Source organism: Heterodontus francisci, chromosome 7, assembly GCF_036365525.1.
Source record: "Heterodontus francisci isolate sHetFra1 chromosome 7, sHetFra1.hap1, whole genome shotgun sequence".
In the NCBI taxonomy this organism is placed as follows: domain Eukaryota; kingdom Metazoa; phylum Chordata; class Chondrichthyes; order Heterodontiformes; family Heterodontidae; genus Heterodontus; species Heterodontus francisci.
The window spans coordinates 8,108,174-8,123,140 of NC_090377.1; the positions used below are offsets into that span (position 1 = coordinate 8,108,174).

The 14,967-nt window shown below is 44.6% G+C and overlaps 1 protein-coding gene across 1 annotated transcript in view; it reads right to left on the reverse strand.

Moving 5' to 3' along the window:
• Positions 1-14,967, reverse strand: part of aamp (angio-associated, migratory cell protein) — a 46,326-nt gene that overhangs the window by 6,405 nt on the left and 24,954 nt on the right. The window contains exons 7-9 of the mRNA XM_068034456.1: positions 14,660-14,775; positions 3,205-3,317; positions 1,701-1,791 (exon numbers count right to left, since the gene is read on the reverse strand). Coding sequence (XP_067890557.1) covers positions 1,701-1,791; positions 3,205-3,317; positions 14,660-14,775 — 320 coding nt within the window. The remainder of the gene's footprint in view (positions 1-1,700; positions 1,792-3,204; positions 3,318-14,659; positions 14,776-14,967) is intronic.

Genomic DNA, 14,967 nt, shown 5'->3' on the forward strand with positions numbered 1-14,967 from the left:
AAGATGGCAGGATCCCCAAAGACACATTGTACAGCGAGCTCGTCACTGGTATCAGAGCCACCCGCCATGCATGTCTCCACTTTCAAGACGTCTGCAAACGTGACATGAAGTCCTGTGACATTGAATACAAGTCATGGGAGTCAGTTGCCAGTGATCGCCAGAGCTGGCGGGCAGCCATAAAGGAGGGACTAAAGTGTGTTGAGTCGAAGAGACTTAGCAGTTGGCAGGAAAAGAGACAGAAGTGTAAGGAGTGAGCCAACTGTGTAACAGCCCCGACAAACAATTTTATCTGCAGCACCTGTGGAAGAGCCTGTCACTCTAGAATTGGCCTTTATAGCCACTCCAGGCGCTGCTTCACAAACCACTGACCACCTCCAGGCGCTTACCCATTGTCTCTCGAGATAAGGAGGCCAAAGAAGAGAAGGCAGCGGCTTATATCCCCTAAAGTATAGGGGATTAAGGGATGATCCAACTGAGCTGTTTAAAATGATTAAAGAAATTGATACGGTAGAGAAAAACTATTTATTCTTTTGGGGGGGGGGGGGCGGGGGGGGGAACGTCCAGAACAAGGGCTTTCAGGGGGTATGGCAGTACAGTGATTATGTTACTGGACGAGTAATCCAGAGGTCTGGACAACTGATCTGCAGACAAGAAGACAAATCCCACCACAGCAGTTGAGGATTTAAATTCAGTTAATTAAATAAAAAATCTGGAATCAAAAGCCAGTCTCAGCAAAAGTGACCATGAAACTAATGGATTTTCAGAAAAACATATCTGGTTCATTAATGTCCTTTAGAGAAGGAAATCTGCCATCCTGTGACTCCAGACCCACAGAAATGTGGTTGACTCTTAACTCCCCTGTGAAATGGTTGAGCAAGACACTCAGTTGTATCTAACCGCTACAGGGAAAAAAACTCAGTGGGTCTCGGCAACTCACCACCACCTTTTCAAGAGCAATTCATGGGCAATAAATACTGGGCAAATCCCATGAATAAAAAAAAAAATCCTTCAAAGTAGAACTAGACCATTCAGGGGTGACATCAGGAAACACATCTTCACACACAGAGTAACAGAAAGCTGGAACAATCCCCCACCCAAAAAGCTAGTCAGGCTGGTGTCAACTGAAAATTTCAAAACTGAGATTGATGTTTTTTTTTAGGCAAGGCTGTTAAGGGTTATGGAGCGAAGGTGGGTAAGTGGAATTGTGATACAGATAAGACATGATCCGATTAAATCGCCTCCACTTATTCCTATGAATTACAACAAACATTTGCAAAGTAACTTCCAGGTAATGAAACCTCCCGAGAAGCTGAGCATTGTGACCGAGCACCCAGATATAAGCTTGGAGGCTTTCAAAGGTGCGGAGAGACGCAGCAAGGATGCAAGGATTGGAATAAGAATCTCAGCCACATGACTGGTCTCGCTGGAAACCTATCACCGGACAGTGTATGATACAGGGTCATATCTGCACCTTGATCCCAAGCTTCAGCTATGCTCACTTTGCGCAAACACCTGGTCCTTCCCCGTGGGGTATCAGGGTCAAGATATTCTCTATCATCTCCCACAGGACGCCCCCCACCACCCCCCACAGGCACAGACACAGGCCCAGAAACCAAACAGTCTCCACAAGAAGGAGCTTGCCAAACAAGACGAGGACCACAAGGGGAAGGGCAGATCCAGTTTTTGCAGGTCTCACTTACTTGAAGCTGCCACTTGTGTCGTAGCGTCTGTGACGGAACATCCCAGATTCCCATGGTTCCGTCCAAAAAGCCAACGGCAACCAACGGAAGCCTGCAAAGGGAACAACTTAAAGTTAAAGAAAGATTGTTTTTTCTTCTAAAAAGAAAACATTCTGGATGTAGCCCTCCCTGGCAAGGCTAATATTTATTACCCATCCCTAGTCACTGAGAAGGTTGCTGTGGGCTTCCTTTTTGAACAGCCGCAGTCCCACATGGTGAAGATGCCCCAACAGTGCAGTTAGGTTGGGAGTTCTGGGATTCTGCTACAATGAGCTTCAGCAGCCTGGGTGATCAAGGGGACAAATCAGACTGAACTATTGCCTTCATTGTCTGCTAGCCAGCAGCAACTCCTGCAAAATGAGCGTGTGGTCAAGACCAGATTTGCTTGCGACATCCTCACATGGCCAAATAGCCTGCAAGCAATCACTGTCTGGATTCGCACATGCTCAGTGGCCAAGTTGGCTGAGTTACTGGACGGCTGCTGGTGTCCATTAAACCCAAAAGTCAGCAAAGAATCAGCACCTTCAGGAGATAAGGGTGCGTGGATTTGGGAACTCAGTCATTACTCAGCCTTGCCCTACAATCTCCAAGTCGCGGGCCCCTGTTTCCCACCGTTTACTTTACAATAGACAGACCAGATAAGTCAAGCACTGTATATACAACAGCCTATTACGCAGTCTGCTATTTACTGTGGGACCTATACCAAGACTAGGAAAACATAATTAACCCCTTCACTGTCTGATCGGCACTTTATACAACAGCCACATTAACAAAGGGAACACAGTCAGCCTCTCCTAACTTTACAATCCAGTAGGCACAGTCCATTAACACCGAGACTTGTGGAAATCCAGAGAATCTTGGCTCCCCAAAACCTGCCGATTCCCGAACACCAGGAGCTCTCTCAGTTCAAACAAACAACACTGCAGTAATAACTATACTGTCAGCAAGAGATTGCAGGAATATTAACCCTAATTAACTAAAACACACACCTAAATAATGTTTTAATATAAAAGAAATGTAAACAATTCACTTGTAGTCTCAATGGAACTGATCGCCTGACAAATGATCAACGGAGTTAATCGCTGAAGCAAGTATCTCGGGTGCTAGATTCACATCCAAGGGCTTGTGAGTTGAAATCCCACTGTAGTAAGTTGTGAAACTGAATTCTGTAATTTGCCTCATCTGTAGGCCAACGCCAGATACAAGTTATACTGAAAGCCACCAGATTACTACAGAACTGGTTCAGTAAAGTCTTTCAGAGAAGGGAGCTTAGCCACCAAGTCTGGCCTAGACGTGACTCCAACCCCATGCTACACAATTTACTCTTGATGCTTTTCAAGTGATCAACCACTCGACACCCATTAACTGATTAAATCAAACAATATGTTCACTAACTAATCAATGGAACTAAACAGCTGATAAATTATCAGGTACAACATCGGACACACAGGAAAATTAGACTTACACCCGACAAAATCCCACAGATTCTACGGAATTGGAGTTGGATTCAGCATCCTCCATTTGCTCTTTCTCCACACATTCTTTTATGCTGTTTTGGATTGAAAAGACACCAACTACCTGTAGAGAAAGATGCAACGAGTCAGCTTTAAGGTAATTATAAAATAGCAACCAGAATAAAGTTTGCGCGCATTGTGTTACATTGTAAACCCAGGCAACACATGAGGACAGAGAATGAAAAAAAAGAGAGTCAGAGTTAAACATAAAAATTAGAAGTTAGCCATTCGGCCCCTCTAGCCTGCTTTGCCATTCAATAAGATCATGGCTGATCTGTTTGTGTTTCGAATTCCACACTCCCATCCACCCCATCTGATTTGCACCTCTGTCAGAAGGTCATGGGTTCAAATCCCACTGGAGACTGAGCCCTATAATTGAGGCTGACATTCCACTGCAACACATCGAAAGACTCAACCTCCCCCTGTGGAGCACCAGGCCACTGGATCTGTCACTGGGTGTAGGCCCCAAGGGCTCAAACAAGCTGGAAAACTTAACACATGAAGCGTGAGCAGCTCTGGAATTCTCTTCCTAAAGCTCTTCACCTCTGCGGCCCTCCTTAAAACCCATCTCTTCAACAACATTCTCAGTCACCCCTCCTAATGTCTTTCTTTGACTCAGTATCCATTTTCTCCTTGCATCTCTCTGAAGCACCTTAGGATGTCTTACTGTTCTATAGCAGTTGTTAGACACATAACCTTTTTTTAAAACTTATCCATTCGTGGGATGTGGGCGGCACTGGCCAGACCAGCATTTATTGCCCATCCCTAATTGCCCTTGAGAAGGTGGTGGTGAGCTGCCTTCTTGAACCGCTGCAGTCCATATGGAGTAGGCACACCCACAGTGCTGTGAGGAAGGGAGTTCCAGGATTTTGACCCAGTGACAGGGAAGGAACAGCGATATAGTTCCAAGTCAGGATGGTGTGTGACTTGGAGGGGAACTTGCAGGTGGTGGTGTTCCCATACATCTGCTGCCCTTGTCCTTCTAGGTGATAGAGTTCACGTGTTTGGAAGGTGCTGTCTACGGAGCCTTGGTGCATTGCTGCAGTGCATCTTGTAGATGGTACACACTGATGCTACTGTGCATCGGTGGTGGAGGGAGTGAATGTTTGTAGATGGGGTGCCAATCAAGTGGACTGCTTTGTCCTGGATGGTGTCGAGCTTCTTGTGTGTTGTTGGAGCTGCACCCATCCAGGCAAGTGGAGAGTATTCCATCACACTCCTGACTTGTGCCTTGTAGATGGTCGATAGGCTTTGGGGAGTCAGGAGGTGAGTTACTCACCGCAGGATTCCTAGCCTCTGACCTGCTCTTGTAGCCACGGTACTCCATGGCTACTCCAGTTCCGTTTTCCGTCAATGGTAACACTCAGAACGTTGATAGTGGGGGGTTCAGCAATGGTAGCGCCATTGAAAGTCAAGGGAGATGGCTACATTCTCTCTTGTTGGAGATGGTCATTGCCTGGCACTTGTGTGGCGCGTATGTTACTTGCCACTTATCAGCCCAAGCCATGCTGCATTTCTACACAGATTTCTTTAGTATCAGCGGAGACACGAATGGTGATGAACATTGTAAAATCATCAGCAGACATCCCCACTTCTGACCTTATGACTAAAGGAAGGTCATTGATGAAGCAGCTGAAGATGGTTGAGCCTCAGGGACACTACCCTGAGGAACTCCCACAGTGATGTCTTGGAGCTCAGATAATTGACCTCCAACAACCACAACTATCTTTCTTTGTGTTAGGTATGACTCCAACTAACAATGTTTCCCCCCCAACACCCCCCCCCGCCAACCCCCCGATTCCCATTGATTCCAGTTTTGCTAGGGCTCCTTGATGCCATATTCAGTCAAATGCTGCCTTGATGTCAAGGGCAGTCACTCTCAACTCACCTCTTGAGTTCAGCTCTTTTGTCCATGTTTGAACCAAGGCTGTAATAAGGTCAGGAGCTGAATGGCCCTGGCGGAACCCAAACTGAGCGTCACTGAGCAGGTTATTGTTAAGCAAGTGCCGCTTGATTGCACTGTCGACGACACCTTCCATCACTTTACTGATGATTGAGAGTAGACTGATGGGGCGGTAATTGGCCGGGTTGGATTTGTCCTGCTTTTTGTGTACAGGGCATATTTGGGCAATTTCCCACATTGCAGGGTAGATGCCAGTATTGTAGCTGTACTGGAACAGCTTGGCTAGGGGCGCAGCAAGTTCTGGAGCACAGGTCTTCAGTACTATTGCCGGAATTATTATTAGCAAGTTTAAGAGTTTAGAACCATTTTAATTTAACTGGTAGGAATACCCACTGCTGCATGAATAACCATTCCTCTATTAAATTGAATTACACAGCACAGAAACAGGCCATTCAGCCCAAGAGGTAGGTCTATGCAAGTATTTATGCTCCACAGGAGCCTCCTCCCATCTTCATCTCACTATCAGCATAATCTTCTATTCCTTTCTCCCTCATGTGTTTACCCAACTTTCCCTTAAATCCATCTATGCTATTCAAGTCTTATGAGGAAAGGTTGGACAGACTGGGCTTGTTTTCGCTGGAGTTTAGAAGAGTGAGGGGAGACTTGATTGAAGTTTATAAGATCCTGAACGGTCTTGACAAGGTGGATGTGGAAAGGATGTTTCCTCTTGTGGGTGAGTCCAGAACGAGGGGGCACTGTTTTAAAATTATGGATCACCCTTTTAGGACAGAGATGAGGAGAATTTTTTTCTGAGGGTTCTGCGGACTCTGGAACTTTCTGCCTCAGAAGGTGGTGGAGGCAGGGTCACTGAATATTTTTAAGGCGGAGGTAGATAGAGTCTTGTTAGAGGGGATCAAAGGTTATCGGGAGTAGATGGGAGTGTGGAATTCCAGACAGAAACAGATCAGCCATGATCTTATTGAATGGCGGAGCAGGCTAGAGGGGCCGAATGGCCTACTTCTGCTCCTAATTCGCATTCCCTCTGGTAGAGTTCCACATTCTCACCGCTCTCTGGCTAAAGAACTTTCTCCTGAATTCCCTATTGGATTTATTGGTGACTATCTTGTATTAATGAACTCTAGTTTTAGTTGCCCCAAAAGTGGAATATTGTTTAGGTAAACGATAAACAGCGGTCTCAGCCCCAATCCCTTCCGCCAGTGTGAATAACTACCCTTAACCCTACTGTTTTCTAGCCAGCTTGCTATCCATTCTGCTACATGTCCCAATTCCACATGCTCCAACCTCAACCATGAGTCTACTTTGTTACCTTATTGAAGCCTTCTTTAAAAAAAAATCTAAATATATGACATCGTAGACAATGTAAGGTAGGCAATTTTACTTCTTCAAAGAGTTCAATAAGGTTGGTCAAGCATGACCTTCCTTTTTGAAAACTGTTCTGACTACTCAATTATATTTTTGGCTTCTAGATGTTTTCCCATTAAATCTGAGAAAAGATTTTGTTATCATTTCTACCACCAATGTTAAGCTAACTTGTCTATAGTTCCCTGGACTTGTTCTATCCCCTTTTTAAAAAAAAAATATAGGAATCACATAGTCCTCTGGCACTATTCCCTTTTCTATGGTGCCTTGATCTCTTCCCCAACGTCTTTTAATATCCAATTTAAATAATCTAACTAGGTTCCGCTACAGCAGTTATCAAATCCATTCAGCCACGTCACAAGCTAGTGCCATCTGCTGACTTCAAAAATCACTGCAAATTCAAGAACACACACAGTGGACAAGTAGTGATGGTATTATTGTAACGTACAAAACTCCCAACAAAAGGGACTGAAAATTAAATCAAAATGGGCATCTAATTAATTATAGTCAGCTCCACTGCGAGCCTATTGGGGAAAGGTGTCAGTCAGTGTAGCAGTGAGGCAGACAGACCAGTAGGATCAAAGTTAACTGCTGAGTTGGCACTCATACATTGTGGCGCAATTGGTCACAGCATCCTGGGTTAGGGAGATGCAGCTGATTGTTACACTAATGTGCTTTGTTGAATGGTAATTTTCCTGACCCACTGACTGAAGATCCGAATTTATATATTTTTTCAAAATACGGTTTTAAAAGACAAGCTGCCAGTAAAGTCATCCTTTCAGCTCAAGACGATCACCTAGTTTGTTACATTGCAAAGGACTGCAAAGATGGAGACAAAACGTCTGCGCATTTCCCAGCAAGAACCACGATTCAGGAAATTTAAAGGAACTACTTGTTCTTTCAGCAAGCAGAGAAGTAACGCTAGCTGCTATGTTTGAATCACTGAGTAACTGTCGTATAACAAGCCCCTCCCCATCTGTAGTTTTTAAGCTCATGTTTTTTCTGCAGCAGAGGTGCAACTGGACTCTGACATGAGCAGACCCTAAGTAGGGGTTCCCTTTCCCTCTCTCTCTCCATTCCAGCTTGAAAGCTTTCAAATCCTGCTTGTTGACAGACCACCTTTGCATACTCTGGCTATAAAATGAAACCCCATTGGAGGAAATCATCCGCATCACTATCTCCAGGACACTCAACGAACCAATCATCTACTTCTTCAAACTAAAAGCCTCAGGACCATGAATTCGGCTAGAAGCCAGCCGAATCACCAAACTCCAGGCTGTATACCTTTTTTTTAAAAATAGACTCTAACTCAACCCATCTACCTTTTCTCACTCTGTAACCTATTTGTATGTTGTAAACCTCGAGTGTATGTGAGAGTGAAAGTTGGCGCATTGTTTATTATTTTATTAGTTCAGTTTAGGTACAATAAAGTGAAGCTCTTTCTTTGTTAACTCAAGAAAACCTGTCTAACTGGTTCTTGTTATGATCATAGCAAGTAAGTAATCAAACACCGACTGAATTGGCCAGTACATTCACTTTGAGAAAGAACACTGCTCACTACACTCAGACAAGGCAGGGGAAAGGTATTAGGTGAATTGCTTATTCAGAGAACCGGTGCAGACGTTGTTACAACCAGGTGAGAAAAGTGTCTAGGGGTCCCTCTCAGCCTTCACCTGGTCTTACCGTAACAGGGTTTAATTTTAAACATTGTGTTTTTAGCTCCCCCTTGGTGAATCCTTGCTCACTGCTTTCCAATTTAAGGCAAAGAGTCCTGCACAAATAGGTTTTCTTAGGTTTAAAGAAGAAAAGTTGAAATTTATTAAACTTAAATTCTAATTTGGTTGACGCCTACAGCTACACGACGTAGCCATGTATGCATACGCGATACACACATGCAAATAAAGACAGAAAGAGCAGAAGGAAAAGAAAGTGGAAAAGTTTAAGGCAATATCTGAAGTTTTTGTTACGAGTCTTCAAGCTCACTGTAGAGTCCTTGATTGTAGGTAGTTCTTGCTTTTTGCTGGGGCCCAGTATTCTTCTTAAACCTTGTTTGCTGAAGGAGACTTTTCTCTCTTGGGGTTCATGTGTCTTCAGTGGAGTCAGAGGCTTGTGAGAAAGAGATGGGAGCAGACAGGAGAAGCTGTGGAGAGTCAGCCAGGACAGGTCTTTTCAGTCCAGCAACAAACAGTCTTTGAGTTCAAACTCTCTATATTTAGTTCAAAAGACCCTGGAACAGCCAGTTAGTCATGTGACCAGCTGGTCTAACCAGTCCTAGATTGTATCACCTTAGCAGTCTCTGGAATGCTCCTCTTACACACAATACCTGGTGATCAAGGTCCATTGTGGGTTAAATGCGTCAAGGAATGGTCCTTTGTCCTTCCAAGCACTGTCTGTTAATATGCAAATGCCTTTTCCAGCCATGGCTGATCTGTTTAGCAAGTCATTTCCTCACTCCAGGAACAATTTAAAATCAATGTTCATGACAAAGTTCATGTGCCTCATTCTTGGCAGGTGGGGGCCTAGCATGTCAACACGATGGGTCAAATGTACTCCTGCTGAGCTGTAACAATTCTATAATTCCGTGAATTAATGCTGTTGTGGTCAAACAAGGAGAAGGAAAAGAGGGAAGCTCTTCTACCCCTCCTCACTTGACCATAACAGAAATTTGGGAACTCACGTCTGCAATCAAACCCAAAGACAAACGGGAAACTGGAAGCAGGAAACTAAATTGATCCCGATCAATAATTTAAAAACTTAAAATACAGGTTTTCAGTGCTACAGTACTAAAATGTCCACATTGGAGGCCAGTACCTTCCTAGAACAGAATGAAGTAACTTGGGCCAGGTTAAAAGCCCTATCTGTTGAACAGTCGAGGAATGTAGCTGGGCAGTTAGAGATTACTATCCCTCTAAAAGCTCAGAAGCCTGAAATCCTAAAACCTGTGGCCAACCATTTTAAAATTGACATTGAAGAACTGGAGAGGGGCATAGAATCTGAAACAGATAAAGTAACATTAGCTAAGATACAACTAGAACAGAGGAGACTAGAATTAGAATTTCAGGGAAGGGAAAGAGAGCTTTCCGAAAGCAGCCGGAACAAACTTATATCTACTTTGAAAGGGTTAAGCAATTCGCTTTTGACCAATGGATAGACACTTAAAATAGAGTCCACCAATGAAAACCTCAGGAGAAGGGATTCTCCTCGAGGAGTTCAAAAACTCGCTTCCCCTTTCCATAAGAAGGCATGTGGAAAAGATTATTAGAATAGTTGAGTGCTGGATGGCCGGTACAGACACGATGGGCTGAAAGGCCTGTTTCTGTGTTGTATAACTCTATGATAAAACAAAAGCTTCCATGAGCCAGTCAGGCAGCAATCCTGGCTGATGATTATACACTTATTCATAAGCCATTGCCCCAAGGGAAACCCTTCCATAGTCACCTCCAAAAACCTGAAAAGCATAGAAGGTGGGAGGGTGATATGAGGATGAACAGCCATGGGCGAGAAGGGAGAGCTGGAAACACAGGGGGCCCTCCTCAGGCCAAAAAGGAAGGTGTTGAGAACAGGAGTGATGCCTGAAAGCCTGAATGTTTCCATTGTAATAAGGCAGGTCACCTTCGAGCTGACTGCTGGAAATTACTGGGAAAACTCATAGGATTAGTCAGGGTACACCAGACCAGTGCAGGAAAAGGGTCCCTGATGGAAAGCACAGCAGACCAGGCTGTGGCTTTAACTGTGGCAGTAAAACCCTGTAAACATACTGCTGAGAGCACAGGAAAACTTAAAATCCTTGAGAATTACCAGGATTTTGTGTTCAGAGGAAAAGTGACCCTACATCCCTTGAGTGAGGCGATTACATATTTAGGTATAGGGGGGCCACCCAATTCCTTCTGCTAGGAAAAGGCATGACCTTTCCACCAGAAAGTGCACTGAATGCTAGAGTGCTAGTAAACGGTATCAGGGCAAGTATACGCCCATACCTTTATACCTGGTGCACCTAGAGTGTGACCTTGTTTTAGGAGTGGTAACCATGGAGATTGTCCCTCGTTTACCTGTGGACGGGACTGACGTGGCGGGGGCGAAGGTGGTAGCTTCCCCAGTGGTCTTACAAAGACTGAACAAGGTCAGGGAGACAGAGCAGTTACAGGAAAAGGTCCCTGGCATTTTCCCTGACTGTGCGGTGACCCAGTCGATGGCAAAAAATGCTCGGTAGAAGGAGGCCGGACTGGTAGAGTAGATAGATGACCCTACTGTCTGGTTATCTGAAACTTTCTTTGGGAAGTTCGAGGACCCAAAGGATGGGTTAAACAAGTCTTCCTTGGTCGCGGCTCAGCAAGCCAACCCAGGGTTAAACAAAAGTTAGCACAGACTGCCCAAACTGAAGCTGAAGCAGAGGGAGTTTCAGAGTGCTACTATTTAAAGAATGAGATGCTGATGAGGAAGTGGAGACCTTCTCACAGACTTGCAGATGAAGAGTGGACAGTGGTCCACCAGGTAGTGGTGCCGCTGAGGTACCACAGGGAAATACTGAGAATAGCCCACGAGATTCCAGTGGCTGGACATGTCGGTATCAGAAAAACCCAAGCCCTCATAAAACAGCATCTTCACTGGCCACAACTCGACAAGGATATGGTGGAGTTCTGTAAGACTTGCCACATTGGCCAGGTTGTGGGGAAGCCTGAACCTGCAATAAAACCTGCACCCCTACTTCCCATACCAGCCTTTGGGGAACCATTCAGCGGAATGCTGGTAGATTGTGTGGGACCCCTGCTGAAAACAAAAAGGGGGCTATCAATATGGATGTGGCTACTTGATTTCCAGAGGCCATCCCTCTATGAACGATCTCTGCCAAGGTAGCGTTGGAGGGGCTAACCCAATTCTTCACCCGATATGGGCTGCCTGCCAGGATCCAGTCGGATCAGGGCACGAATTTATGCCCAGTATTTTACAAAAGGGCATGGGTAATCTGGGCATAACTCAGCTAAAGTCCTCAGCCTACCACCCACAGTCACAAGGGGCTTTGGAGCAGTACCACCAGACCCGAAAGACAATGATCAGGGCCTACTGCTATGAATGCCCCCATGACTGGGACAAAGGGCTGGGATTTCTTTGCTACCAGGGACTCACCCAATGAGTCCACTGGCTTTAGTCCCTTTGACACGAGGGGAGACATCCTCTAAAACTAATCAAGGAGAGGTTTTTGGGACACAGGGACGAATCTTCCCTGTTAAGACTACATCGCCATGTTCCGAGAATGGCTCACGAGAACCTGTGCGGTGGCTCAGAAACACCAAAAAACCTCCCAGACAGCTATGAAAAGGCAAGTGGATAAACATGCCAAGGCCAGAACATTTCAGCCCGGACACCAAGTGCTAGTGTTACTATCAATACAGGGTGAACCACTGAAAGCTCGTGTCAATGGCCCGTACAGAGTAGTAAAGAGAATAAGCAATGTGAATTACATAATTGACAACCCAGATCATAGGAAAAAGCAAAGGCTGTGGATGTAGGAGACTCCAGCTCCCATAAAACAAAACCCCTATCACCAGGTCCCAGGAAACTGACCCAGGTTCGGGAGGAAATTCAGACTGAAGACCTAGAAATTTAATATTTAAATTCTGAACGGAGACACAGAAAAGCTCAGAAGCCAAAGGAAAACCCTAAACTCAAAAAGGTTTTTGTGGCAGATTTGGAGGGTGGTGATGGTGACTGCAAGTCAAGTATCCTAACTGAGGAGTTGTTGTGGGCCGGGCTGGATGAGCACAGAAAAAAGCCCTGATCAAAGAGCACTGGATGATTTTCACAAAGTTGTGAACAACTTAGAATCCAGGGTTGAATTCACTGCTATAGAGAAACTGGAAAAGGAAGATATTGTAGAAATACATGAAGAAATTCAGTGTACGCTAGAGCACAAGCTGATTGAGTCCAGTCAAAGCAGTTGGAATTTCCCAGTTGTACTCTTGGCCAATCCCAGATGAAAACAAAAACTAGAGCATGGCTATGACATTGAGACTGAGTGTGTGTGTACAGTTTTTTTTATCTGTGCTCTCATAATGCAATGTTCCTGTTGTGACATTTCATTTCACACGGTGGGGAGGTGTTACGTTATGTGCGTTGTTGAATGGTAATTTTCCTTAATCTACTGACTGGAGATCTGAATTTCTATCTTTTTCAAAAAACATTTTTAAAAGACAAGTTGTCAGTAAAGTCATCCTGTCAGTTTAAGACAATCACCTGGTTTGCTACATTGTACCCGACATTGCAAAGGACTGTAAAGATGGAGACAAAATGTCTGCGCATTTTCCAGCAAGAACCATGACTCAGGAAGTTTAAAGGAACTACTTGCTCTTTCAACAAGCAGAGAAATAATGCTAGCTGCTGTTTGAATCACTGAGTGATTGTCGTGTGACAAGCCCCTCCCCCATCTGTGGTTTTCAGCTGATATTTTTTCTGCAGCAGAGGAGAAGCAACTGGACTCTGACATGAGCAGACCCTAAGGAGGGGTCCCTTCCCCTCTCTCTCTCTCTCCATTCCAGCTTGAAAGCTTTCAAATCCTGCTTGTTGAATGACCACCTTTGCAAACTCTGGTTACAATCCGAAACCCGTTGCAGGAAATCATCCACATCGCTATCTTCCAAAGACTCACTGAACCAGTCATCTACCCCTTCAAACTAAAAGCCTCAAGAACACTGAATTCAGCTAGACTCCAGCCGAATCACCAAACTCAACAGACTGTATATCTTTTTCTTTTTTTAAATGGACTCTAACTTAACCCATCTACCTTTCCCCAGTCTGTGACCTATTTGCATGTCTGTAAACCTCTAGTGTTGTGAGAGAGAGATTGAACGTTGGCGCATTGTTTATTATTTTATTAGTTCAGTTTAGGTACAATAAAGTTAACATCTTTCTTTGTTAACCAATCGGACAGGTTTTCTTGAGTTTATGATCATAACAAGTAATCGAAAACCTACTGAATTGGCCAGTACATGCACTTTTAAAAAAAAGTGAACGTGTTGTGGTCAAACAAGGAGAGGGAAAGTGGGAAGCCCTTCGACCACCCCCCCCCCCTTCACTTGACCGTAACACCAGGTACCTGAGGTCCCTCATCACTTTAAGACCGCTCACAGGGGCCACGCAAGACTCACTGTGGATCTTGCTGTACACAAATTGGTTACTACGTTTCCCACAAAACACCAGTGGCTGCATTTCAGAAGTAAATCATTGGAGGTGAAGCACTGCACTACGTCTCAAATGTGATAAGGCGCTATGTAAATGCAAGTTCTTTATCCACAGGTTTATCTGGCATTTGACTGATTAGTTGGTATCACCTTGTTCTTGGACATTTTAAAAGAAAAAGGTTGGAAAAAGATGAAGAAAAATAACTAAATAGAAAAGTAATAAAGGGCCCAAGGGTATAAAATGGAGTTTTACTTCACTTCAATACACAACACAGAACAGCTGCTTCTGTAACCAACTAAATCTAAATCAACTCACAATACTGTCGGGTGGGGAGGAAGAAATATGGATAGCTTCTTTCAATCCTGAAAATGGAAGAAATAATTTTCACTCTCGCTTCAGAGGTCAGTTGAATTACTTCAACTTTACAGCACAGAAACAGGCCATTCAGCCCAACTTCTCTGTCCTGTTTATGCTCCACCCGACGTTCCTCCCATCCTTCTTCAGCTCACCCCATCAACACATCATTCTATTCCTTTCTCCCTCATGTGCTTATCTAGCTTGGTGTTAAATGCATCGATGCTATTCACCTCAAATACTCCCTGCACTAGCCAGTTCGACATACTCACCACTCTCTGGGTAAGGAAGTTTCTCCTGAATTCCCTATTGGATTTATCAGTGACTATTTTATATTTACAGTCCTTCGTTTCTGACTCCCCCACAAGTGGAAACACCTTCTCCAGTTTCCAAGTCTACCCTGTCAAACCCTTTAATAATTTTGACGACCTCTACCAATCGTTCTCCGCCTTCTCTTTTCTCAAGAAGAGACCCAGCCTAATACAATCTTACAGCACAGAAGGAGACTGCCATTCGGCCCATCATACTTGTGCCAGCTCTTTGAAAGAGCTGTTCTATTTAATCCTGGGAAAACTCGGGATTAGCTGGATTACCTTGCCTGTGAGTGGGTTTAGGAGTTTGGCTGTGCAGTCAACAGACCCAGTCAGGACCAGGCTCCCGGCGTCATTGGTGGCGAGGCAGGTCAAGGGACCCTGGTGACTGTCCTGACCTAGAGACAGAGGCACAAACAGAGTACGAGAGTCATCTATGCTCAGGAAACTGCCTCCCATTGGACCACATCTCCCTCAGGAGTGAAGCAGAGGGCCAGAAGAGAATTACAATCACAACACGGAGTAACAAATATAAATATCAGAACAGTATAGGGTACAGAAAATACTTCTCACCTCTAACCTCTCTGTTT